General features: G+C 34.5%; 1 protein-coding gene across 1 annotated transcript; it reads right to left on the bottom strand.

Annotated features, from left to right (window-relative positions):
• Positions 1 to 14,153: 14,153 nt before the first annotated feature.
• LOC116128604 (pentatricopeptide repeat-containing protein At1g12775, mitochondrial-like) lies at positions 14,154 to 16,479 on the bottom strand. Its single transcript, XM_031414352.1, has 2 exons — positions 14,859 to 16,479; positions 14,154 to 14,241 (listed from the first exon to the last, which is right to left on the bottom strand). Exon 1 carries the CDS (start codon positions 16,387 to 16,389, stop codon positions 15,547 to 15,549), a length of 843 nt encoding a protein of 280 aa, XP_031270212.1. The 5' UTR covers positions 16,390 to 16,479; the 3' UTR covers positions 14,154 to 14,241; positions 14,859 to 15,546.
• Positions 16,480 to 25,399: the final 8,920 nt, after the last annotated feature.

The raw sequence follows: 25,399 nt of genomic DNA, 5'->3' as shown, positions 1-25,399 counted from the left end.
CACAGGAATAATGGCCAGAGAAGTAAATACAGGGACGAAGAGGAGGAGTCAGAGGAATTTTGGACACCATTGATGCAGTTGGCGCTTATATTTTCAGCACAGCCGTTGGAAGTTCCAGGATGGGTGTGAACGAGGAGAGATTCTGTATGATTTGAATGGTGAAAGGTAGCTGAAGGCTTATTTTTGTGTGAAAATCCGATGATCACACTTTCATGCACTGCCTATTGCATTTCCAGAAGATTGCTAGTATTTGTGCATTTCACGAAGATTGCATAGTTATTTGCATTTCCATGGGCACAGAAATGCTCTTTAAAAATATTCACTTCTTACATTGATATTAAAGTTATACAATAAGACACAAATCCGAATCTGTATCTTCACTTTTTCATTTCATAATCCTTTTTTTTCCGAAGCCTTCTATCTCCACCGGATGGATAGACGGCAAACAAAACAGTACGTGTAGGAAATTACATGCACTGTCCCAAAAATATAAGAATAGGAAAACGCTTGTATCATCGATTTACTCATTTGACAATTGATTTAACTGCTTTCTCAGCAGCATCCAGATCTTCTGCTGTTATTAGTGTATAAAAACTTTCCTGCAGAACCATTGGAAAATGAAGCTTTCATAACAGAACCTTTATTTCATGAAGTGTTATATCAGATCAAAATTCTCATTCAAAAGGTTTCATATCAGTCAAATTCCACATTTACCTCAAGTATCTCTTTGCTGGTCAACATTGGTGCCTTCAAGTCGAACTCCCACTGGTATTTTTTAGGGCGATCTTGTGTACAAGACCAAACAAAAATAATGCTATTATTGTAACTCCTGAGACAATTGAAATATTCAACGCTGGACATCACCAACAATTTCCGTTGGTTCTTTCCATTTTCACATTAGTGGAGAAAATAGGCCATCCTTCCACTTATTCCAAAGTTAGCATTCATAGAAAAAGTTTGGAATAAAAAGGTGAAAATTGTAAGCATTTTCTAGAAGATGAGTAAAGGACTGAGAATACAAATCAGGTGCTGAAAAGGGGAGATAGTTTAAAGGGTTAGAACCTAAAATAAGTCCAGTACAATTTCATGCATTTAAAATGGAACAATTGGTTTACATAAAATCCAAATATTTAATCCACTGCTCACCTGTTTAGCAGTATTGCAATTCTGCTCACATTACATCCACCCTTCATTTTCCTCCAAATATGTTTACCAAATTGCTTAGATTTTCTCCATGGAAGTTAATAACAAATGCCTCACTACCTGTTCCACATAATTTGTGAATAAAAATGAAACCCAGATGACAAAAAAATAAAAATAAAAACACATTACTAGTGGATGGTCAACAAGCCTGCTTGCTCAAAATCATTGACAGAGCGGAAAGTAACACAATACAAGCAGTCAAAACAGATTATTGAATCATTACCTGCCTGCGTCAAGAGAATTGTACCATTGCTAATCCAGCACTATTCACCATACAATTAAGTTTTTGCTCACTTCCATTAATGCGCCCTCACAAAAGAGTTAACAATTTCTTTCACTAGTTCAATAGCATCATTTCTATCAGCAGCCTGGGTGCTACATTACTACGCCTTTAGCATACTTCATCAGTGTTCTTCTGAAACATCAATAGGCACCTATCAGAAACAAAGATGTGTCAGCTACATAACATATAGTACCTCAAGGGTCATGCTAAGTCACTAAAGATGAAGACACACCCAAGACGAAGATGAAACTGAGTATCATTACTCTAACCTAATATCATATCAGAATTAATTACATTCAGAAGTTAATACACTACTTTGGTGTTCACGGCTACTGTGAAACATGTTATCCAACAAGAAAACTACATCACTCACAGAACAAGTACCTAAATGCTTCAAGAATTCTGATATTATCAAAATAAAAAAAGAGACTGCCACCAGCATCAACAGCAAGCATACTAGTGAATGAATATGAACATATTATTTAATATACCACCCCTCTCATGGTTTTTGGATTGAGGAGAACACAGTGGATACAAAAACGAATGAAATTCACCATCGGCCATTCATCTCGCAAATTTACTCTGATTAAAAGGATGGATATGTGGATTGCAGTCGATAAAACAGCACGATTAATTTATCCCATCAGGTTTTTAGTTAGACCTATCTCTAAATAACTTCACATATTGGACTTCTTCATAAAGGATTCATATAAATCAATTACCAATATGATGATGACACACACACTTTACATGGAAACATTGATAACTGACAAGGCTCCGTCATAAGTTGTACTCCCCTGGAATACATTTACTTGCAATCAACATCCTGTTGGTTCTCGGGTAGAGAATGACGGAAGCAATTTAAGAATTCCTGATAATCTTCATCCTTTCCCAGTTGATCTACAATTATTTTGAGCTGGATGCATCTGGCTTCAATTTCTCTCTATTCTTTTTGTGAAGAATTCAACCACTTTTGAATTCTCATTATCTGCAAGAAACCAGACATAAGCGTACCAAATATACTACATTTGGAGCACAACCATTTTGCTCCATATTTGACAAAACAATTACTTGCCATTTCCATGTTCCCTCTTTACAAAGCCCTCCATCAGAATGTTATATGTCACAACATCTGGAACAAAGCCTTTATTTCGCAATCTGGAAACAGTTCCCAAGCATTTTGAGTCTCCCTGTTTTACACAACCCATCAATGAGACAGTTGAAAGTTTGATGTTAGGTTGAATGTTTCCATTTTTTAAAGTATGAACAGTTCACAGCCTCCAAAACACAACATTTTTGCAAAATCCATCAATGAAATATTATACGTATTATATCGGGATGAACATATCTGCGTTCATCTCACCAAATAGTTTCCTTGCATGTCGACGTTACCAATCTAAAGGCCAGTCACAGTGCTATAAGTAACAACTGTTGGCCAAACTGCCTTTGAAGTCATTTCCCTATAAAGACTCATAGCTTCATCAACTTTTTTATCTTGCAATACCAATTGATCAGAGTATTGTAGCTAACTACATCAGCTGCATCTTATTCACATCAAAGCAACAACCTCTTTAGCATCATCATTGTATTTGCCAAGCAAAACCTCCATCAAAATATTGCACTAAAAACATCAGGCTTACACCCCTTACTTGCCATAGAACCAAATAGCTTTCTTGCATCGTCAATTCTACCTTCCAAGCAATAACCACCCAAAATTGTGTTATAAGTGATTGTGTTGGGATGAACACCTCTAGTAACATCAGTTGGAGCACTCTATTGGCTTCGTCCATCTTTCCATTCTACAAAGATCATCCATTACCACACTAATGTCACTTCATAGGTTGTACACCTTCTCCAACATCTCCATAAACAAGTTTTCGCCTCCTCCCCATTAGATGTATTACACAAACCATAAATTAAGAGCTGTAAGTACCACGTCTGGGTTAATGCCACTAGTTTTCATTTCTGAAACATCCTTTTGCCTTGTCTATTAACCCATATTTGCAAAGACCATCAATAATACTAGCAGCTTTAAGGAATTTCAAAAATTATTCTATGATTTATTCTGTTATTAATTTTAATAATGAATCATTAATTTAACATGTGTTTGAGTAAAATCTACCATGAGTAATATGGTCTTTAACTTGGTTGATTGATTTAAAAAATAAAATAAAAGTTTAGCCTTTAGGCATTTGACAATATGATGTGTTTTACATTCATTATAGGTTGTTGTGTTCAAAAAATCTGATTCTGGTTAAAGAAATGATTGAACCTAGGTTGTCATCGTCAATGGAGCAATCGGATCTATCAAGTGAATGAAATTGTTTTAAGATTGCCATCTGTAAGCTCTTCCAATTGTTTAAGATAATGTATTCCTCAAATTGTGAGTAACAGCATTGGCATCATTGTTTTAAAACCCGAACCGAAGAGTAACCTCTTTCATTGCCCAGGTCACAGGTGAACCGGTCCAATCGATGGGACCGGCCGGTTAGACCGATGATGTCAGCGACAATTTTATTTTTAAAAAATTACATATTAATCCCTTAAACTTTAATATACTACAAAAATATCCCTAAAAAGTTATTAGTCCCTCAAATTTTTATTTATTTCAAAAATACCCAATAAAATTACCAATAAATCCCTAAACTTTTGACATATCTTCAAAACATGCCTATAACCCTTATAATTTTGAAATATTGCAAAAATCCCCCTAAGACTTGAACCGGACTAGAGAAGTTGTCGGGTCCTGGTCCAACCGACCGGTTCGGTCCGGTTTTTAAAACAGAGATTGGCATCAGTCAAATGCCTATTCTCATCCGCATAATTAATTCAAGATAGGCATGACTAGTGAAACAATCTAGATAAGCTATAAATTATTTCCTAACTCATCATCATATAACAAAAACTTAGATACATCAACTAGATCTACAAAATTGGAAAGGGTCGTGACTCATGAAAAACTTACACTTTCTGAAATGGAGCTGTGTTGTTGTCGATTTCTAGCGAGGAATTGAGTTGTCATCGTCATTGTCATCGATTTCCAGTGAGGAATAAAGCTGTCATCGTCGATTTCTGATGAGGGAGGAAGGCGCCGTCGTCGATTTCAGAGAGTAGAGCTGCGATTGACACAATGGTTGTGATTTCAAACTTCAGAGAGTGGAGTTCATTGAGATTGAGTGGCGATTTGAGTGGTTAGCTTAGATTTCAGATTTTGAGAGGATTTTGCATAGAGTAACTGAGAAAGTAGAGAAACTGGAAAGAGTTAGGGATTTTTTCTCCTTTTGAAACATTGGTAAAGTTGTCCGGTTGGACTGGCGGTTCGCACTATTTTCCCGATTCAATGGTGGTTCATAGCGGGTTATTGAATATGACCGGGTTTTATATTGACTCGAACCAGACATGTGACTGGGTCCCAGTCCAACCGGTTGGATCGGTCGGTCCAGTCCAGTTTTTAAAACCATGCATATAAATATAAAAACACAAAGGTATATATAAATTTCAGTTTCCAAACAAAAACCCACTTCCTCCTGTACCTTCCCACCAACAAACTAAAGTTTAAAAGAAAAGATCAAATTTTTCATGCTTGTGGAATATCTTTAATGAGATAGCATTGAGATTTTCACACCATATTAATTATTAAGGATGGCTTTGTCTACAAAATTTTAAGTTCTATAATTAAACTTTGTAGCCATAATATCTCTACACTTACATGAGTTAGGCTTTGATACTCAGTTTGAGTTGACGATCTTAAAATGTTATTGGTTGCTTTTTCAAACTCCAAAATCTCAAGTTTCCTCTCAAATATACACAATATCCAGAAGTTGGCCTTTTATCATCAAGGTCAATTGCCTACTTAGCATCTGACTAAAAGACCATGATCAATAGTATCGGTTAGATATCTAAATATTCTTTTAATTGCCTTCCAATTTATATACAATGGTTTTGCATTAATAGGCAAACTTTATTGATACAATGAGATATAAATTTGTGACAAAACAACCCCACCCACCACATTTGCCAGATTTGGCCACCACCCGCGGCAGGTGGTCGGAATCTGGTATAATGGTGTACTACCGGCTAGATTGGCCAATAGTCACCAACTATCATTACTAGCCAAATCCCAGGTGGATCTGGCCGAAAAGGCTAGATCTTTGGCTGTAGCTGGTCTTCAACGACAACACAAGATATTGCCATCAACGACCAGATCTGGCCGTAGATCTGCCTTCTCCAACCAGACCTTGTGGATCTGGCTAAAAAGGTCATCTCGGCACACGATTGCCAATCCACCAGTCGCATCGATACGGCGACTCGACCCCACTCCGACGATGGTGGTCGGCTATCAGTATTTATGGATGATGGGGTGTTTCTGTAATTTTATGTTTTTATTAGGGGTTTTTAGTAAATCACCAAACCTAGGGGTGTTTTATTTATTTTAAATCTTATCTCGATATATTCTCACCCAACTCTAAAAATTCAAAAATACTATCATCCCAAATATTAAAACAAAGCACCCTTATTATTAGTTTCTAAACTGAATTTCTTCAAGTAACCCTAACACAGTAACAGTTGACGGGAGTATCTACTCCATTGTTGTTTTATTATATTGTTTGATCTTATCTTCCAACCCATTAAAACAAAATTAAAATATAATTTCCAACATAAAGGTTCAAATTATATTTTAGAAAAAGAAATAAATAAAGATTTAGGGTTTGAAAAAGATAGGAATCAATTAACATATGGGTGTACTAAAAGATAATTACTACTTTAAAAAAATATATATTATTAAAGCTTAAAAAAAAACTGGTGAGCATAAATAACACCACCCATTTTAAGGTTGCCCTTGGTTGGAGAATAGTTGACATTACTCAATAATGTCATATTATACTACTTATATTACCATGTTTAGTTGTCAAATAATAAAAAATTTCGATAATCTTTCAAAACCAATAGTAATTATTTTTTGTTATCTAAGTGGTAATCTGAATACCACCATTTTCTTAGGTATTCTGAGATTACTTGGTAATTTAATTTTACTACAATATTACCCCTAACTATTAAAAATTTTGGACATTAATGCCTTTGTTCTTAACATAATTTACAAGAATATTCATAGACTATTTTATCCTTATACACAAGAGTTTTAGCACATTATTACCCTTAAACTTGAACTAAATTACCCAAGAAAGATGGTTGGATTTGGCCACCAGTGTCGACCACAACCGCCAGCCGCCACCCCTGGCAGCTGACCGACATCGTCGGAACTTATGTTTGAAAAGTAACTTGACCTGGCCTACGGTGGGTTAGTGGTTTTGGCTGGTCGGGCCTAACCCGGCCCGCCAACAAAGGCGGGTCGGGCCTAACCTAGCTCGCCAACAACCCGGCCTGTCCAGGGTTGCATGCGGGTCGGGTTCGACCCGACCCACCTTATAGGCAGTCTGGATTGAACCCTCCTTAATCCGGGCCGGGTTAAGGTTGACCTGCCTAACCCAACCCATTTGTTCCACCTCTAGTCAGAACAGCACCCAACCAACTAGATCTGGCAGGTTGTGCGTCGATCTAGTCGTTTCTGGCTAGATCGATGGCTGGAAACGGCCAAATCTATTCTCGCCATTAATGACCATAGATTTGACCGTTAGCAACCAGAATGGATCTGACCATTTGCGACTAGAATGGATCTCGTTGTTTCTCGCTAGATCCACGGCTCTAGCCGTTTTTGGCTAGATCCACGCCATTTGACTATGTCTGACTATCAATCTAGCCAGAAACAGTCAAATCAACGCACGGCCAGCCATATCCAGTCGATCATGCACCGTTCAGGCCACGGCCAACCGCGACCGCCGACCGATAGTGACTTTGGTGGGTGGTGGTGTTTTTGTTAAAATTTAAACTTTTATTGTGGTTGGGGTATTTTAGCAAAATCTCAAATATAGGGGGTTAAAAAAATATTCTAATTAATTTAATAATATTAAAAAAGAAGGGTAATTCAGTAATCCATATAACAGACCCATCAATTTATTCCTCCCACAATTTATTCCAATCTAACCAAACACATTTAATATAACATTCTCAATAATCTTAAAGGTAATTTATCTTCTCATTAATTTAACGTTTTCATTAAAACAACATTCCCTAAATCAAACGCACTACAAATGCTTAATCAAATTGTCATTTTGAGTTTTTGGTGAGTCAAAATTAGCCACAAAATTACGTGCACTTTCCCGAAGTTGGCCTGGTTCATGAATATAATTGAGCCCCCTTGTTTATATTTAAAAGGAAGGTCGGCAATCAATCATAGTTATTTACCAAAAAAGTAATGTTAATATTACATTTACAAAACAACTCTATGATATAGAATTTTATGTTTATTCCAACTATACTATTGGAATAACTTTTTTTTTTTTTTTTATAATAAGTAAAATTTAATTTTTTTGTTTTATAACAAGTGTAAATATTAATATTAATTCCCCACATCTTCATCACAAATAAAGGTGGTCCTACATGTACCCAAACGTGTGGGACATTTTGTCATCCTTACCCAAATCTACATAAAATTTTTAAAAATAAAAATAAAAACACAAGGGTATATACAAGTTTCAGTTTCCAAACAAAAACCCACTTTCTCCCACACCTTCCCACCAGAAAACTAAAAAAGAACCCAATCCAAACCCTCGTTTAAAAGAGAAGATAAATTTGGTTCTTGCTTGTGGAATATCTTTAATGAAATAGCATTGAGATTATCATACCATATTAAGGGAGGCTTTGTCACAGAATTTTAAGTTCTGTGATTAAACTTTGTAGCCATAATATGTCAACACTTACATGAGTTAAGATCTGATATTGGGTCTGTTTGGTTTAATATTTTTCCCTATTCTATTGATACTATTTCCAAAATGTACGTTTGTTTCCTTATTCTGAAAATACTATTATATTTTTTTCAACTTTTTAAACCCTCTAAGTTTATTAATTTAACCAAATACCCCTCGAAAAAAAGTTTAAAATTTGACAAAAACACCCCCACCCACCCACATTTGCCAGATTTTGGCCACCACCGCGGGCAGGTGGTCGGAATCTGGTATAATGGTGTACTACCGGCTAGATTTGGCCAATAGTGCACCAATCTATCATTTACTAGCCAAATCCACGGTGGATCTGGCCGGAAAAGGCTAGATCTTTGGCTGTAGCTGGTCTTCAACGACAACCAAGATATTGCCATCAACGACCAGATCTGGCCGTAGATCTAGCCTTCTCCAACCAGATCCATTGTGGATCTGGCTAAAAAAGGTCATCTCGGCACACGATTGCCAAATCCAACCAGTCGTGCATCGATACGGCGACTTCGACCACCATCCGACGATGGTGGTCGGCTATCAGTATTTAATGGATGAGTGGGGGTGTTTCTGTAATTTTAATGTTTTTATTATAGGGGTTTTTAGTAAATCACCAAACCTAGGGGGTGTTTTTATTAATTTTAAAATCTTATCTCGATATATTCTCACCCAACTCTAAAAATATCAAAAATACTATCCCAAATATTAAAACAAATGCACCCTTATTATTAGTTGCTTTTTCAAACTCCAAGATCTCAAGTTTTCTCTCAAATATACACAATATCTAGAAGTTGACCTTTTATCATCAAGATCAATTGCCTACTTGGCTTTTAACGATAGACCATGATCAATGGTATCTATTAGATATCTAAATATTCTTGTAATTGCCTTCCAATGTATATACAATGTTTTTGTAGTAATTGGCAAACTTTACTAATACAATGAGATATATCTAAATCCTAGTTATAATTTATGTTTTAAAACTCGAATCAGATCGATTGGTCCAACCGGTTTGATTGAGAACCAACCTTAAATCCAGTCTGGTTGCCCCTAAAGTCTGGTCATTGTATTTAACCTGGATTGAGCCGATTATGAATTGGTGGAATAGTATCAAACCATCAGTCGGTAGCTAAACCAAGTCAATTAAAAGCATAATCCCTAAAAACAAAACAATCTCACATCTTCCAATTATGCTCTGCATCCTTCAATCTCCAATTCTGCATCTTCGTTCTTCATTCTTCACTCTAAAGAAGATCGAATCCAAATCCAAAATCTCTAACAAAGCCAACAACCGAAGAAATGGAATAAAGCTTGAAATTTTGTCACATACTTTAATCTCACCTTATTCAATCTCAAGGTAGAGCCAGATCTCACCTTCTTCTTCATCAAAATCCAATTAAAATCTCAGTCAAATCTCATTTGTCTCTATAAACTTCCGCATACAACAACTTAAAAAATAGAATAAAGCCTGAAATTCTGTCAGCCAAGAAAATAGACCTTACATGCTTGGATCTCACTGAAATTTTTTGGAGAAATGATTTTTTTTTTTATGCAAACACAATTGTTTTCACTTTCTATTAAAAAAAAAAAAATTTCGAACCTCCTCTGTTTCTATTTTAACCTTTAATATATTCTAAAAAGTGTTAAAGTTTAAATAACCCTTATCACCAAATCTTCAATATATGACATGTCATACCACTGCCATTAATGAATTTTCTATCAATCACTTTTCTTTGAAAACATCTCCGTTTTTTATCATATGCGCTTATAAAATATGTATTTACGTATTTTATAAAGGTCTGTAGAATTATTCACGAATTATTGGAGTATTGATGAAAGAAAAAAAATAATTGAAACGACGTCATTTTAGTGGGGAAGAAGAAGTCAGTGGTAAGGCCTGAGAGGAGAGATTGGAAAATGGGGGAATAAAAAAAACTAACCCGCTCAAAGACATCCACTTTTCCGCCCATTCCTCACACCTGACACCTTTACATTTTAAACTCAAAAGTAATATGGAGATTTCACGTTTTCACCTACCTCTTTTGTATTCATTTTGGGATGAATAATTTTCTTGAATTAAATAGTAATTTGCTTAGTTATGATATTGAGTCAAAACACATTTCATATTTTAAATTATTTCCATGCTATCTAATAAATTAGATTGGATTAATAAAATTAAAATAATAATTTATTATGAAAAAAAAAAACTGTCATATATTATAGGTATAAAATAATAGTTAAACTATTGCAACACTAATATTTTATATAGATTTGTGAGACAAAATTTTAGTTTTTGATTTAAATAATTTAATGGATTAATGGGAAGTTAAAATTGNGAGTATCTTTAATGAAATAGCATTGAGATTATCATACCATATTAAGGGAGGCTTTGTCACAAAATTTTAAGTTCTGTGATTAAACTTTGTAGCCAGAATATGTCAACACTTACATGAGTTAAGATCTGATATTGGGTCTGTTTGGTTTAATATTTTTCCCTATTCTATTGATACTATTTCCAAAATGTACATTTGTTTCTTTATTCTGAAAATACTATTATATTTTTTTCAACTATTTTAAACTCTCTAAGATTATTAATTTAACTAAACACCCCTCGAAAAAAAGTTTAAAATTTGACAAAAACACCTCCACCCACCCACATTTACCAGATTTTGGCCACCACCGCCGGCAGGTGGTCGGAATCTGGTATAATGGTGCACTACCACCTGGATTTGGCCAATAGTGCACCGATCTATCATTTACTAGCCAGATCCATAGTGGATCTGGCCGAAAAATTCTAGATCTTTGGCTGTAGCTAGTCTTCAACAACAACCAAAATATTGCCATCAACGACCAGATTTGGTCGTAGATCTAGCCTTTTCCAACCAGATCCATTGTGGATCTGGCTGGAAAAGGTCATCTTGGCACACGACTGCCAGATCCAACCAGTCGTGCGCCGATACGGCGACTTCGACCACCCTTCGATGGTGGTGGTTGGCTATCGGTATTTAATGGATGAGTGGGGGTATTTTTGTAATTTTTAATGTTTTTATTACAGGGGTGTTTAGTAAATCACCAAACCTAGGGGTGTTTTTGTTAATTTTTAAATCCTACCTCGTTATTCTCACCAAATTCTAAAAATATCAAAAATACTATCCCAAATATTAAAACAAACGCACCCTTATTATTAGTTGCTTTTTCAAACTCCAAGATCTCAAGTTTTCTCTCAAATATACACAATATCTAGAAGTTGACCTTTTATCATCAAGATCAATTGCCTACTTGGCTTTTAACGATAGACCATGATCAATGGCATCTATTAGATATCTAAATATTCTTGTAATTGCCTTCCAATGTATATACAATGTTTTTGTAGTAATTGGCAAACTTTATTAATACAATGAGATATATCTAAATCCTAGTTATAATTTATGTTTTAAAACCCGAATCAGATCGATTGGTCCAACCGGTTTGACCGAGAACCAACTTTAAATCCAGTCTGGTTGCCCCTAAAGCCTGGTCATTGTATTTAACCTGGATTGAGCCGGTTATGGATTGGTGGAATAGTACCAAACCGTCGGTCCACCTGACTCGATAGCTAAACCAAGTCAATTAAAAGTATAATCCCTAAAAACAAAACAATCTCACATCTTCCAATTATGCTCTGCATCCTTCAATCTCCAATTCTGCATCTTCAATCTTTATTGTTCACTCTAAAGAAGATCGAATCCAAATCCAAAATCTCCAACAAAGCCAACAACCGCAGAAATGGAATAAAGCTTGAAATTTTGTCACATACTTTAATCTCACCTTATTCAATCTCAACGTAGAGCCAGATCTCACCTTCTTCTGCATCAAAATCCAATTAAAATCTCGGTCAAATCTCATTTGTCTCTATAAACTTCCGCATACAACAACTTAAAAAATAGAATAAAGCCTGAAATTCTGTCAGCCAAGAAAATAGACCTTACATGCTTGGATCTCACTAAAATTTTTTCGAGAAATGATTTTTTCATGCAAACACAATTGTTTTCACTTTCTATTAAAAAAAAAAATTTCGAACCTCCTCTGTTTCTATTTTAACCTTTAATATATTCTAAAAAGTGTTAAAATTTAAATAACCCTTATCACCAAATCTTCAATATATGACATGTCATATCACTGCCATTAATGAATTTTCTATCAATCACTTTTCTTTGAAAACATCTCCGTTTTTTAACTTATGACCTTGGTGACTTGGTCTATTTCTTTGAAAACATCATTCTTTTTAACCTTATTACCCTTGGTTTATGACGTCTCTGATCCAATCAGCCTGTCCAACCAACTAGTCGAACCAAGATCCGATCAATTGACCGGGTCTTTTAAAACAATGATTATAATAACAGAATGCAAAGCTCCAACTATGTTGTGTAAAGAAAAACTTTTTTCAATAGGCTAACCGCTAAACTACACAAGATGCCTGTTTCAAGCAAATGCATATTGAAATCTTATTGTTCGTAGAGGCAGTTTGTAAGAGTTTTGATAAGGTTCACAGGAAAAACGGCCAGAGAAGGAAATACAAAGGGACCAAGGAGCAAGAGTTAGATGAGTTTTTGAACACCATTGATGCAGTTGGAGCTTATATTTTTCAACACATCAGTTGGGAAGTCGCAGGATGGGTGTGAATGAGGAAGAGAATGCTGTAAGATTTGAATGGCTAAAGATGGGTAGCTGAAGGCTTATTTGTGCGTGAGAATCCAATGATCACACTATTCAATCCACTGCCTATTGCATTTCCACGAAGATTGCACAAACACAAACCATTGGCACAAAAATGCTCTTGAAAATCATTCACCTCTTTACATTGATATTAAAGTTATACAATAAGAATACAAAATCCGACTCTGTATCTTCACTTTTTCATTTCATAATCCTTTTTTTCCGAAGCCTTCTATCTCCACAGGATGGAAATAGATGGCAAACAAAACAGTCTCGTGTAGGAAATTACATGCACTTTCCCAAAAGTATGAAGAATAGGAACAACAGGCTTGTATCATCGATTTACTCATTTGACAATTGGTTTAACTGCTTTCTCAGCAGCAGCATCCAGATCTTCTGCTGTTATTTCCTGCAGACAATTGAAATATTCAATGCTGGCCATCACCAACAATTTTCTGTTGTTCTTTCCATTTTCACATTAATGGAGAAAATAGGCCATCCTTCCACTTATTCCAAAGTTAGCATTCACAGAAAAAGTTTGGAATAAAAAGGCGAAAATTGTAAGCATTATTATAGAAGATGAGTAAATGACTGAAAGTACAAATTCAGGTGCTGAAAAGGGGAGATAGTTTAAAGGGTAGAACCTAAAACAAGCCCAGTACAATTTCATGCATTTAAAATGGTAAGAATTGGTTTACATAAAATCCAAAACAATTTAATGCACTGCTCAACTGTTTAGCAGTATTGACAATTCCGCTCGCAATTACATCACCCTTCATTATTCCTCCAAATATGTTTACCAAAATTGGTTAAATTTTCTCCATGGAAGTTAATATTAAATGCCTCAGCCACCTGTTCCACATAATTATTGAATAAAAAATGAATCCCAGATGGCACAAAGAAAAAATAAATACATTACTACTGGATGGTCAGACCAGCCCGCTTATTCAAAATCATTGACAGAGCGGAATACTAACACAATACAAGCAGTAAAACAGAGTATTGAATCATTACCTGCCTACGTCTAGAGAATTGTACCATTGCTAATCCAGCACTATTAACCATACAATTAAGTTTATGCTCACTTCCATTAATGTGCCCTTACAAAAGAATTACCACAATTTCTTTTACTAGTTCAATAGTATCATTTCTATCGTGGCCTTGGGTGCTACACCATCTACAACCTTTAGCACCATCTTCATCAATGGTTGTTTTGAAAACATCAATACGCACCTATCAGAAACAAAGATGTGTCAGCTATATAACAATGTTGCAACTCAATGGTCATGCTAAATCACAAAAGATGAAGACGACAATTTACACCAAAGATGAAGATGAAATTGAGTATCATTACTCTAACCTAATATCATATCAGAATTAATTACATTCAGAAGTTAATACACTGCTTGGTGTTCACGGCTACTGTGAAACATGTTAATCCAACAAGAAAAACTACAAACACTCAACATAAAAGGTACCTAAAGGCTTCAAGACTTCTAATATTATCAAAATAAATAAAAGAGATTTTCACCAACATCAACAGACTAGCATCCTGGTGAATTGAATACTAAACATATTATTTAGTATACCACCCTCTCATGGTTTTTGGGATTGAGGAGCACACTAGAGTGGACACAATTACGAATGAAAAATTCACCATCGCCCATTCATCTCACAGATTAACTCTAATTAAGAGGATTGAAATGTGAATTGCAGTCAATAAAACAACATGATTTAATTTATCCCATCAGGTTTTTAGTAAGACCTATCTCCAAAATAACTTCACATATTTGACTTCTTCATTAAAGGATTCACATAAATACAATTACCACTATGATGATGGCACAAACCTTTACATGGAAACTTTGACATCTGACAAGGCTCTCGTCATAAGTTGTACTCCCCTGGAGATACAATTACTCGACAATCAACGTCCTGTTGGTTCTTGGCTAGAGAATGACAGAAGCAACTTTAAGAATTTGAGATAATTTTCATCCTTTCCCAGTAAATCTACAATTATTGAAGCTATGGATGCATCTAGCTTCAGATTTCTCTCATTCATTTTGTGAAGAAGTTCAACCACTTTTGAAGTCTCATTATTCTGCAAGAAACCAGACATAAGTGTACCAAATATGAGTACATCTGGAGCACAACCGTTTTGCTCCATATCTGATAACAAATTACTTGCCATTTCTATGTTCCCTTCTTTACAAAGTCCATGCATCAGAATGTTATTGTCACAACATCTGGAACAAAGCCTTTATTTCGCAATCTGTGAAACAGTTCCCAAGCAATTTTGAGTCTCCCTGTTTTACACAACCCATCAATGAGACAACTGAAAGTTTTTATGTCAGGTTGAATGTTTCCATTTTTTAAAGTATCAAACAGTTCAACAGCCTCCAAAACACAACCATTTTTGCAAAATCCATCAATGAGAATATTATACGTAATTAAATCGGGATGATCATTATTGCGTTGCATCTCACCAAATAGTTTCCTTGCATGTCCGACATTACCAATCATAAAAAGGCCAGTCAGCTAGGTGCTATAAGTAACAACTGTTGGCCTAACTGCCTTTGAAGTCATTTCCCTATAAAGACTCATAGCTTCATCAACTTTACGATTTTTACTATACCAATTGATCAGAGTATTGTAGGTAACTACATTAGGTAAGCATCCCTTATTCAACATCGAAGCAAACAACTCTTTAGCATCATCAATTTTATTTGCCAAGCAAAAACCGTCCATCAAAATATTGTAGCTAAAAACATCAGGCTTACGCCCCTTACTCGCCATAGAATCAAATAGCTTTCTTGCATCATCAATTCTACCTTCCAAGCAATAACCATTCAAAATTGTGTTACAAGTTATTGTGTTGGGATGAATACCTCTATTAATCATCAGTTGGAGCAATCCATTGGCTTCATCCATCTTTCCATTCTTACAAAGATCATCCATTACCACACTAAATGTCACTTCATTAGGTTGTACACCTTCATCCAACATCTCCATAAACAAAGTTTTCGGCTCCTCCCCATTAGATGTATTACACAGACCATAAATTAGAGATCTGTAAGTAACAACTTTTGGGTTAATGCCCCTAGTCTTCATTTCTGAAAACAGTTCTTTTGCCTTGTCTATTAACCCATATTTGCAAAGACCATCAATGATACTATTATAACAAACAAGATTAGGCTTACAAATGACACCAAATTCACCATTCCCATTAACCATTTCTTCAAATAACTGAAGGGCATCAGTGATATTGCCTGTTCGACACAACTCAGTAATCAAAGTCCCAAATGTAATTACGTTAGGCGTACAACCAAAAGAACCCATTTTCCTAAGCAACTCAATCACCTTCTTAATCTTACCTTCCATACAAAGACCATTAATGAGACAATTAAAAGTCACAGCATCTGGGTAAAAAGCCCTCCTAAAAATACTCCCAAAAATAACAAAACCATCATAAACCCTACCTCTTTTTCATAAGTTATTTATTACATTGTTCAAAATAATTAAATCAGTCAATATCCTAGCTGATACGAACCTCGAGTACAGCTAAAGTAGTTGATCATATTGTTTTTTCTTAGCGAGTGCAGTAAAGAAAACACGGAATGATGAGATAGTAGTTGTTGGGTGCATATGAATCATGTAATCGAAGAAATAAAGAGCTTCATCAAGGGAGAAGTTACCAAATTTGCAGTTTACATGGAGGAAATTATGAAGTTGAGGATGGTGTTTAAAAGTAGAGGTGTGTTTGGGTGATTTTGTGAGTTGATTTTGGGAAACTGAAACTGAAAATGAAGATGAAAATCTAAGTTTTAAAGCTGATTTTGAAGAAACAAGTGAAGTTTTAAGAAACATTTTCGACTGAATTTGTGAGTTATTGATTGGATAAGCAAATCCTTGATGCATATACGGTTGTGCCCTATGTGAATCATAATATATTTTTCATATAAATATATATTTAACTTCAAAAGGAAAAGAAAAAAATAATTTAAATTTTAAACTTATTATAATCTTTAATTTAAGAATTTTAATAACTAAAGGAAGAAATGTGTGAAAAAAAAAAGATAAAAATATTGTTTGGCAAATTATTTGATAAATATTAGTATATTTTATTCTTTTAGTCCCTTTAAGTTTATTAATTTCATTAAATATCCCTAGAAAAAAAATTTAAAAATTAACAAAAACATCCACACCCACCCATACTTGCCAAATTCCAACAACCTCGGTAATAGTCGGAATCTATCATAACGGCCTAGATCACGATTGGAATTAGTCGGTAATTCACCGATCTAACCTTTTTCGGTCAGATATGACCGTCTGCGATGGCCAAAGATTGACTTTTGCGGCCGTCGATGGTCAGATAGGGTTTAGGGTTTGAAAAATATAAGAATCAATTAACATATGAGTGTACTGAAGGATTTTTTAGGGGGATATCCAACTCATTTGACTATTGAAATATCTGATTTGCCCCCTACAATTTCTTTCATTTTTTAATTATTTTAGACAAAAAACTTAAGAAAAATATCTTTAAGAAATAATTTTAAATATACTTAGTTGTGTGTTAAAGTTAATAGACAAAATTAACGTTATGGGGCTACCCTCTTATTTTTCATAGTAGTGGGTGGCATAAAATCAACAAAACTATGGGAGTTTACTTGAAAGTTGAAATATCCCTCCTGAACATGAAGAAAGAAGATGGAAGAAGAAAGAAGGTGTTGATGAATAAAAGTTAAAATAGAGATGGTCATCTTCATATTATTAATTTAGGGGGCTAAAAGTTTCACTCATTATTATAATAAAGTTTTTTAAGAGTAAAAAAGGTTTGGTACAGGTCAAATACTAGACGTTGTACATTAGTTTGGTACTACTAGAAATAATGATATAATTATAACGTTTTACATAAAAAGAAAAAGAAGAATAAACCAAAATAAAAAATCATAATTAATGGATCAATAATTGATTACAATTTGATAAGCAAATCCTTAATTGTCACATTGGTAGGATGGCTTGTGCCCTATGCTGTTAATATAAATATATAATCTTGTATGAATATTTTTAATTTAAGAATTTCATAAAGTAACGAAGAAATGAAGAAAAAAAGAGAAAAGAGGGTATAAGATAAAAAAACAATTTTTAAAATTAATATATATTGTTAGATTATTTTAACTTTTTTTTTCTTCGACATATCTTTGTTAACTTCGTCATCTCCATTTTTTCACTTGCATTAAGTATCTATTTTTCTTCTTCTCTTCTTCTTCTTCTTTTTTTTTTTTTTTTTTTTTTTCTTTGTTCTCTGTTTGGTAAAATCTAAATCCTGCATTCGTTCGTAGTCTATTTCCCTTCAGTTCCGTTCATACTTCTCCTTCAATTTCTTACAGAGTACTTTTTCTATCAACTTTAACTTCCATGAGAACTAAAAAAAAAAAAAATAAAATAGTAAAAAAAAGTTAAAGACTTTCCACCAAGCATATCTATCGACAATGGATAAGTATTAAATAATATTCTTCTCTTCTTTTTGTTTTCATTTTCTCTTATACACATTAAAATCCTCCATAATCATAATAATGGGATCAAACTAATTTATCAATATAAAGAAGTTACAATTTAATAGAGGTGTAGCTACAAAATTATATTTTGATTTCTTATTTTAAATTCACGTTTTAGTAATATGTATTAGGATTTCAATTCATTATTTTAGAGCGTTGCTACAATTAGACAATAAGAGAAATGAAGTAATCTTGAGGATGATTGTACAAAAGTACAAACAGTTTTGTGCCAATAAACTCTAAACAATGTTTGAGAAGTTAATAAATTGACAACTTTCTAAGACGGGAATTAAAAAATTATAACTTATTATAATGTGAAATTTATTCTTATTTATAACTATCCCAAGTTTAGATTAGAATTTTTTTATTACTATGTAGAGATTATTCTTATATGAAGTATCACAATAAAAAAAATTTCTGTATTATAACCTAATGAGCATTTATCGTAGTTTAAATTTACAAGTTTAAACAGGAGTTAAACTGAATTTCTTCAAGTAACCCTAACACAGTAACAGTTGACGGGAGTATCTACTCCATTGTTGTTTTATTATATTGTTTGATCTTATCTTCCAACCCATTAAACAAAATTAAAATATAATTTCCAACATAAAGTTTCAATTATATTTTAGAAAAATTAAAAAAAAAAAATTTAGGGTTTGAAAAAGATAAGAATCAATTAACATATGGGTGTACTAAAAGATAATTACCACTTTAAAAAAATATATATTATTAAAGCTTAAGAAAAACTGTGGGCATAAATAACACCACCCATTTTAAGGTTGCGCTTGGTTCGGGGGTAGTTGACATTACTCAGTAATGTCATTTTATATTACTTATATTATCATATTTAGTTGTCAGAATAAAAATTCTGATAATCTTTCAAAACCAATAGATATTATTTTTTGTTATTAGTGGTAATCTGAATACCACCATTTTCTTAGGTATTCTAAGATTACTGGTAATTTAATTTTACTACAATAGTACCCCTAACTATTAAAATTTTGGACAGTAATGCCTTTGTTCTTAACATAATTTACAAGAATATTCATAGACTATTTTATCCTTATACACAAGAGTTTTAGACCCTTGAACTTGAACTAAATTACCCAAGAAAGATGGCTGGATTTGGCCACCAGTGTGGGCCACAACCGCCAGCCGCCACCCCTGGCAGCTGACCGACATCGTCGGAACTAATGTTCGAAAAGTAACCCGACCCGCGGCCTCGGCGGGTTAGTGGTTTTGGCTGGTCGGGCCTAACCGCGCGCCCGCCAACAAAGGCGGGTTGGGCCTAACCCAGCCCGCCAACAACCCGGCCCGTTGGGGGTTGCATGCGGGTCGGTTCAACCCCGCCCACCTTATAGGCAATCCGGATTGAACCCTCTTTAATCTGGGCCAGGTTAGGTTCCACCTCTAGTCCAAACGGCACCCAACCGTAGATCTGGCCGGTTGTATGTCAATCTAGTCGTTTCTGGCTAGATCGATGGCTGGAAACGACCAAATCTATTCTCGCCGTTAACAACCATAGATTTGGCCGTTAGTGACCAAAATGGATCTAACCATTTGCGACCAGAATGGATCTCGTTGTTTTTGGCCAGATCCACGGCTCTAGCCGTTTTTGGCTAGATCCACGCCATTTGACTATGTCTGACTATCGACCTAGCCAGAAACAGCCAAATCAACGCATGGCCAGCCTATCCAGTCGATCATGCACCGTTCAGGCCACGCTAACCGCGACCGATAGTGACTTTGTGGGGTGGTGGTGTTTTGTTAAAATTTAAACTTTTATTGTGGTTGGGGTATTTTAGCAAAATCCAAATATAGGGAGTTAAAAAAATATTCTAATTAATTTAATAATATTAAAAAGAAGGGTAATTCAGTAATCCATATAACAGACCCTCAATTTATTCCTCCCACAATTTATTCCAAACTAACCAACACATTTAATATAACATTCTCAATAATCTTAAAGGTAATTTATCTTCTCATTAATTTAACGTTTTCATTAATACAATTTCCCTAAATCAAACGCACTCCAAATGCTTAATCAAATTGTCATTTTGAGTTTTTGGTGAGTCAAAATTGGCCACAAAATTACGTCACTTTCCCGAAGTTGGCCTGGTTCATGAATAATTGAGCCCCTTGTTTATATTTAAAAGTAAGGTCGGCAATCAATCATAGTTATTTACCAAAAAAGTAATGTCAATGTTATTTTACAAAACAACTCTATGATATAGAATTTTATGTTTATTCCAACTATACTATTGGAATAACTTTTTTTTTTTTTTTTTTTTTTTTTTTTTTTTTTATAACAATAAAATTTATTTTTTTGTTTTATAACAAGTGTAAATATTATATTAATTCCCCACATCTTCATCACAAATAAAGGTGTTCCTACATGTACCCAAACGTGTGGGACATTTTGTCATCCTTACCCAAATCTACATATAATTTTGAAAAATAAAATAAAAACACAAGGGTATATACAAGTTTCAGTTTCCAAACAAAAACCCACTTTCTCCCACACCTTCCACCAGAAAACAAAAAAAAAACCCAATCCAAACCCTCGTTTAAAAGAGAAGATAAATTTGGTTCTTGCTTGTGGAGTATCTTTAATGAAATAGCATTGAGATTATCATACCATATTAAGGGAGGCTTTGTCACAAATTTTAAGTCTGTGATTAAACTTTGTAGCCAGAATATGTCACACTTACATGAGTTAAGATCTGATATGGTCTGTTTGGTTAATATTTTTCCCTATTCTATTGATACTATTTCCAAAATGTACATTTGTTTCTTTATTCTGAAAATACTATTATATTTTTCAACTATTTTAAACTCTCTAAGATTATTAATTTAACTAAACACCCCTCGAAAAAAAGTTTAAAATTTGACAAAAACACTCCACCCACCCACATTTACCAGATTTTGGCCACCACCGCGGCAGGTGGTCGGAATCTGGTATAATGGTGCACTACCACCTGGATTTGGCCAATAGTGCACCGATCTATCATTTACTAGCCAGATCCATAGTGGATCTGGCCGAAAAATTCTAGATCTTTGGCTGTAGCTAGTCTTCAACAACAACCAATATTGCCATCAACGACCAGATTGGTCGTAGATCTAGCCTTTTCCAACCAGATCCATTGTGGATCGCTGGAAAAGTCATCTTGGCACACGACTGCCAGATCCAACCAGTCGTGCGCCGATACGGCACTTCGACCACCCCTTCGATGGTGGTGGTTGGCTATCGGTATTTAATGGATGAGTGGGGTATTTTTGTAATTTTAATGTTTTTATTACAGGGGTGTTTAGTAAATCACCAAACCTAGGGTGTTTTTGTTAATTTTTAAATCCTACACTCGTTATTCTCCAAATTCTAAAAATATCAAAAATACTATCCCAAATATTAAAACAAACGCACCCTTATTATTAGTTGCTTTTTCAAACTCCAAGATCTCAAGTTTCTCTCAAATATACACAATATCTAGAATTGACCTTTTATCATCAGATCAATTGCCTACTTGGCTTTTAACGATAGACCATGATCAATGGCATCTATTAGATATCTAAATATCTTGTAATTGCCTTCCAATGTAATACAATGTTTTTGTAGTAATTGGCAAACTTTATTAATACAATGAGATATATCTAAATCCTAGTTTATAATTTATGTTTTAAAACCCGAATCAGATCGATTGGTCCAACCGGTTTGACCGAGAACCAACTTTAAATCCAGTCTGGTTGCCCCTAAGCCTGGTCATTGTATTTAACCTGGATTGAGCGGTTATGGATTGGTGGAATAGTACCAAACCGTCGGTCCACTGACTCGATAGCTAAACCAAGTCAATTAAAAGTATAATCCCTAAAAACAAAACAATCTCACATCTTCCAATTATGCTCTGCATCCTTCAATCTCCATTCTGCATCTTCAATCTTTATGTTCACTCTAAAGAAGATCGAATCCAAATCCAAAATCTCCAACAAGCCACAACCGCAGAAATGGAATAAAGCTTGAAATTTTGTCACATACTTTAATCTCACCTATTATCATCTCAACGAGAGAGCCAGATCTCACCTCTCTGCATCAAAATCCAATTAAATCTCGGTCAAAATCTCATTTGTCTCTATAAACTTCCGCATACAACAACTTAAAAAATAGAATAAAGCCTGAAATTCTGTCAGCCAAGAAAATAGACCTTACATGCTGGATTCACTAAAATTTTTTCGAGAAATGATTTTTTCATGCAAACACTTGTTTTCACTTTCTATTAAAAAAAAAAATTTCGAACCTCCTCTTTTCTATTTTAACCTTAATATATTCTAAAAAGTGTTAAAATTTAAATAACCCTTATCACCAAATCTTCAATATATGAATGTCATACATATGCCATATGAATTTTCTATCAATCACTTTTCTTTGAAAACATCTCCGTTTTTTAACTTATGACCTTGGTGACTTGGTCTATTTCTTTGAAAACATCAATCTTTTAACCTTATTACCCTTGGTTTATGACGTCTCTGATCCAATCAGCCTGTCCAACCAACTAGTCGAACCAAGATCCGATCAATTGACCGGGTCTTTTAAAATAATGATTATAATAACAGAATGCAAAGCTCCAACTATGTTATGTAAAGAAAAACTTTTTCAATAGGCTAACCGCTAAACTACACAGATGCCTGTTTCAAGCAAATGCATATTGAAATCTTATGTTCGTAGAGGCAGTTGTAAGAGTTTGATAAGGTTCACAGGAAAAACGGCCAGAGAAGGAAATACAAAGGGACCAAGGAGCAGAGTTGATGAGTTTTTGAACACCATTGATGCAGTTGGAGCTATATTTTTCAACACATCAGTTGGGAAGTCGCAGGATGGGTGTGAATGAGGAAGAGAAGCTGTAAGATTTGAATGGCTAAAGATGGGTAGCTAAGGCTTATTTGTGCGTGAGAATCCAATGATCACACTATTCAATCCACTGCCTATTGCATTTCCACGAAGATTGCACAAACACAACCATTGGCACAAAAATGCTCTTGAAAATCATTCACCTCTTTACATTGATATTAAAGTTATACAATAAGAATACAAATCCGACTCTGTATCTTCACTTTTTCATTTCATAATCCTTTTTTTCCGAAGCCTTCTATCTCCACTGGATGGAAAAGATGGCAAACAAAACAGTCTCGTGTAGGAAATTACATGCACTTCCCAAAAGTATGAAGAAAGGAACAACAGGCTTGTATCATCGATTTACTCATTTGACAATTGGTTTAACTGCTTTCTCAGCAGCAGCATCCAGATCTTCTCGCTGTATATTTCCTGCAGACAATTGAAATATTCAATGCTGGCCATCACCAACAATTTTCTGTTGTTCTTTCCATTTTCACATTATGGGAGAAATAGGCCATCCTTCCACTTATTCCAAGTTAGCATTCACAGAAAAAGTTTGGAATAAAAGGCGAAAATGTAACTATTATAGAGAGATGAGTAAATGACTGAAGTACAAATTCAGGTGCTGAAAAGGGGAGATAGTTTAAAGGGTAGAACCTAAAACAACCCAGTACAATTCATGCATTTAAAATGGTAAGAATTGGTTACATAAAATCCAAAACAATTTAATGCACTGCTCAACTGTTTAGCAGTATTGACAATTCCGCTCGCAATTACATCACCCTTCATTATTCCTCCAAATATGTTTACCAAATTGGTTAAATTTTCTCCATGGAAGTTAATATAAATGCCTCAGCCACCTGTTCCACATAATTATTGAATAAAAAATGAACCCAGATGGCACAAAGAAAAAATAAATACATTACTACTGGATGGTCAGACCAGCCCTCTTATTCAAAATCATTGACAGAGCGGAATACTAACACAATACAACAGTAAAACAGAGTATTAATCATTACCTGCCTACGTCTAGAGAATTGTACCATTGCTAATCCAGCACTATTACCATACAATTAAGTTTATGCTCACTTCCATTAATGCCCTTACAAAAGATTACCACAATTTCTTTACTAGTTCAATAGTATCATTCTATCGTGCCTTGGGTGCTACACCATCTACACCTTTAGCACATCTTCATCAAGGTTGTTTTGAAAACATCATACGCACCTATCAGAAACAAAGATGTGTCAGCTATATAACAATGTTGCACTCAATGGTCATGCTAAATCACAAAAGATGAAGACGACAATTACACCAAGATGAAGATGAAATTGAGTATCATTACTCTAACCTAATATCATATCAGAATTAATTACATTCAGAAGTTAATACACTGCTTGGTGTTCACGGCTACTGTGAAACATGTTAATCCAACAAGAAAAACTACAAAACTCAACATAAAAGGTACCTAAAGGCTCAAGACTCTAATATTCAAAATAATAAAAGAGATTTTCACCAACATCAACAGACAGCATCTGTGAATTGAATACTGAACATATTATTTAGTATACCCACCCTCTCATGGTTTTTGGGATTGAGAAGCAACACTAGAGTGGACACAATCAATGAAAAATTCACCATCGCCCATTCATCTCAAGATTAACTCTAATTAAGAGGATTGAAATGTGAATTGCAGTCAATAAAACAACATGATTTAATTTACCCATCAGGTTTTTAGTAAGACCTATCTCCAAAATAACTTCACATATTGACTTCTTCATTAAAGGATTCACATAAATACAATTACCACTATGATGAGCAACAAACCTTTACATGGAAACTTTGACATCTGACAAGGCTCTCGTCATAAGTTGTACTCCCCTGGAGATACAATTACTCGACAATCAACGTCCTGTTGGTTCTTGGCTAGAGAATGACAGAAGCAACT

The sequence above is a fragment of the Pistacia vera genome, unplaced genomic scaffold (genome assembly GCF_008641045.1).
Source record: "Pistacia vera cultivar Batoury unplaced genomic scaffold, PisVer_v2 Contig200, whole genome shotgun sequence".
In the NCBI taxonomy this organism is placed as follows: Eukaryota; Viridiplantae; Streptophyta; class Magnoliopsida; order Sapindales; family Anacardiaceae; genus Pistacia; species Pistacia vera.
This window is presented reverse-complemented; position numbering and strand designations above follow the sequence as displayed.